Source organism: Verticillium dahliae, genomic scaffold (assembly GCF_000150675.1).
Source record: "Verticillium dahliae VdLs.17 supercont1.7 genomic scaffold, whole genome shotgun sequence".
In the NCBI taxonomy this organism is placed as follows: domain Eukaryota; kingdom Fungi; phylum Ascomycota; class Sordariomycetes; order Glomerellales; family Plectosphaerellaceae; genus Verticillium; species Verticillium dahliae.
In genome coordinates this window covers 915,468-918,995 of record NW_009276917.1, presented here as the reverse complement: position 1 = coordinate 918,995, position 3,528 = coordinate 915,468, and the positions used below count along the sequence as shown (strand labels likewise).

At 61.8% G+C, this 3,528-nt stretch overlaps 2 protein-coding genes across 2 annotated transcripts in view; both read left to right on the top strand.

The window, feature by feature from the left end:
• Positions 1 to 612: 612 nt before the first annotated feature.
• VDAG_04371 (uncharacterized protein) lies at positions 613 to 2,255 on the top strand (the record flags this gene model as incomplete). Its single annotated transcript, XM_009650818.1, has 4 exons — positions 613 to 663; positions 736 to 805; positions 910 to 1,411; positions 1,685 to 2,255. The coding sequence occupies 4 exons, from the start codon at positions 613 to 615 to the stop codon at positions 2,253 to 2,255; spliced, it is 1,194 nt and encodes a 397-aa protein (XP_009649113.1).
• A 435-nt stretch (positions 2,256 to 2,690) lies between these two features.
• VDAG_04370 (uncharacterized protein) overlaps positions 2,691 to 3,528 on the top strand; it is a gene marked incomplete at both ends in the record, with an annotated part of 1,611 nt that continues 773 nt past the window's right edge. The window contains one exon of the mRNA XM_009650817.1: positions 2,691 to 3,480. Within this exon, the coding sequence (XP_009649112.1) occupies positions 2,691 to 3,480 (790 nt within the window). The remainder of the gene's footprint in view (positions 3,481 to 3,528) is intronic.

Here is a 3,528-nt window from a genome sequence, read left to right as displayed (position 1 = left end):
AAGAGACAAGTTCGGGGAAACCTTTTTAAAAGGATAGGGGCGGATTTGGGGAGGAAAAAGGCCGAAAAAAAATATGAGCAAAATTGGAAGGGTAGGGGGGTTTTTAAAAAAGAAAGTGTGTAGTTTTGACGGGGGGTTCAAAGGGGGGACCCGAAATTTTTCGGCCCAGTCCCAATTTTTTTGGTGGGCCCCTGGACCCCGCTCCTGCCCCCCCCCCCCCCCCCTCCTTGTCGCCTCAACCACGGAATAGACTCGGGCCGCCCTGTGCTTGCGCTAGGGAGGCTCTTCAAGGCTCCACCACCACTGGATGACATAAGCCTTATGGAGCTCAATTGCTGCGGCCGACCGCCAACAGCCGGCTGCCGTTGGCGCTGGCTGGCGGGCTGGCAGATCGGTAGGTAGTCGCTGTGGCAGTGGCAGGCACGAAGCTCTACGTAACTCCATCGCAAGCTCCATCCACCATCCACCATCCACCCAACGACTGATTGCGAGTGCTCGACGCCGTAACCTGCAGGCGACATCATCCACCTCTCGCGCCACCTTTCGACCCTTCTGCGACCGTCGACTTTGTTTTCTCAATTTTCATCCCATCCGCACAGCAGACATAGAATCATGTCGATCCTGCCACTCATCACGTTCAAGGCCGGCATGTGCGATGTCGAGGTGAGCCGCCAGACACCCATCCACCGAGCCGCCTCGTCGACCGCCACGTACTGACCTCCTCTTGCCTTGCAGTCCGAAGGAAACCCCAGAAAGGTGAAGCCGCAGCCCAGGCCCGGCTACATCTACCTCTACTCCGACGATGGTTTGTTCCTCCACAGCCTGCTTTTGCTTGCTTGCTGCTTGCTTGCTTGCTGCTTGCTTGCTTGCTTGCTTGCTGGGGTTGCTGGTGCTAAGACAATCTTGCAGACCTCATCCACTTTTGCTGGCGCGAACGCGATCAACCCATGGACGACCCCGAGCTCGACCTCGTCATGGTGCCCACGGACGGCCAGTTCATCCCACACCACAGCGGCGACAAGGCATCCTCCAAGACGAACGGCCGCATCTTTGTCCTCAAGTTTGCCTCCTCGTCCGCCCGACACTTCTTCTGGCTGCAGTCGAAGCCCCAGTCGCCCAGCGGCGATCCCAGCTGGTTCAGCCCCCGGGATCGCAAGATCGGAGACATAGTGCACGAGCTGCTGCAGGGCGAGGACGTCGACGTGCAGCGCGAGCTCGCGCCAGTGTCGGGCGGAAACCAGGGCGATGACGACGATGACGACGATGACGAGATGGAGGATGCCGACAACGACAGGTCCGGCCGCGCTGCCTACAGGGGCGGCGGCGGCGGTGCCGGCGCCGACGCCACGGGAGGAGACGTCCGAGAAGAGGGCGAAGATGCCCGAGAGGGCGGCAGCGACGGAGCACGAGCGTAGGTCATACCCATGGTCGTGTTGGCAGTGATGCCGTGCGGGCGATTTGGTGTCTTCGGTGTCCATGGTCTCGTGCAGATTGGGGCCTCGAGGCGGGGGGCGGGGGGCGAATTGGAAGACGAATGCCGGAGACAGGGGCATGGTGTACTTTATTAGACAACCCAAAAGACTCATGGTTCGGGGCTCTACTCTTTCTTGCTTGGCACATGGACATGGACATCACGGCGCGCGCGAGCTTGTTTGAGGAGGGAGCGAGGCTGACACTGTTGCAGAGCTGGTTCGGGTGCGCGCGGGGCGCCCACGGATGCCGATGCTGCCGTCCGGAACTTTTTGCAGTCATTACAAGGGAACGCCGGACTCGGCGGTGCGCAGGGTGGCCAGCAGCAGCGCGCAGGCGACGCCGACAAGGCTTTCCCGCATCTCAACCACCTTTTGCCCAACGAGATCACGATTCCCATGCTGCGCACAGCGTCGGAAGAGTACATGGACAGCCTGCTGAGCTTCCTGCCGCCGGCCATCCTGGTCCTCGCCACTGGGTCCGGCGACCTGGGGGATACGGAGCCGACGGCAGACGCGGCGGCGGCGGCCATGGCGTCCCTCAGCGTGGCGGAGAAGAAGACTGTGCTGGAGAGGGTGTTCAGGAGTCCTCAGTTCCACCAGGGGCTGGGTAGCCTGACGATGGCCATTCGCGACGGCGGCCTGCCCACGATCGCCGAGGCTCTGACGATCAAGGTCGCCAATGGGGGGTACCTTCAGGGCGGCGGGATGCCCCTCGGTGGTGGCGAGGCTGTGGAGGCTTTCGTTGAGGGCGTCAAGAAGACTGTGCAGGAGAAGAAGGAGTAGGCGGATGGGCCGGTGGCTGCAGCTATGCAAGGTAGTTAGGTGTTGATGAGGCCTCATGTGTTAGAGGTGTAGTAGAGGTGTAGGCTCCATGAACCTTGTGTTGGATGGTCAGGCGGCCTCCCTGTCAGATTGAAAACAGATGGCAATTTCAACTCTATACTCTCTCTTCTCTTGTACCCTCTCTTGTCTTGAATGGATCATGAGTCTGTCCATTCGATCTTGTCAAGTAACCTACCTTGGTATCTAGAATAAGGCAGAGACAGATGACCCCCACTTTCGCGCAAACAGTGCCCCCACTCTTCAACGTCACTCTGGTCCCTGAGCTCCTACAGCTTCAGGCATCTCAGTCTCAATCCCGGCTTCTCAACTTTCCCATCTCCCATCTCCCATCTCCCATCTCCATCTTCCCACCCCAGCCTACCCACAGCCGCGATCATGGCCGACGCAACAATGCATCCGCCGTTGCCCACGTCGGAAGACGCATTCGCCCAGGACGACCGCATCTCCTTCTCTCGCCTCGATAACAAGTACATTGCCGTCAACGACGAGGACGGCACCGAGCTCGAGTTCGACCAGGCCACACGAAAATGGGTCCTGCCCCCAGACCATGACGACGACAACGAACGAGAGCTGCAGCAACAGGACGCCCACCTCGCCGAGCTCGCCCAGAGCGGGAGCACCACCACAGCCCAGGACGTCAGCGCGTCACGGAAACGCAAAGATGCGCCGCGCAACGGCAACGAGGTATGCGCCGCCGTGCACGAACCCGGACCGCGAGGCCAGCCCCTTGCCGAGGCCGGGCCCTCTCTCTCCTTTGTCTCCTCCTCCTCCTCCTCCTCCTCTTCTTCTCATGGCCACGCAAGCAGCGCCGCGGCAACCGTGACCCCCTCGGACAGACGCACTAACCAGGACCCGTTCCTCCGCCAGGACCCCGACGACAGCGCCCCCGACAGCGGCAGCCAGACGCCGGCGGAGGCGGCGCCCGCCAAGCGGCCGCGGCCGGCGAAGAAGCCCAAGGCGCCGCCGGCGCCGCGGCAGAACACGGCCGTCTACGTCACGGGCCTGCCGCGCGACGCGACGGCCGACGAGGTGCACGAGCTCTTTTCGCGCAAGGCCGGCGTCGTCGCCGAGGAGATTGACAGCGGCCGCCCGCGTATCACGATGTACACGGACGAGCAGGGCGGCTTCAAGGGCGACGCCCTCGTCGTCTTCTTTCATGCCCCCAGTCGGTCGACATGGGCCATTATGCTGCTCGACGACACGGACCTGCGCG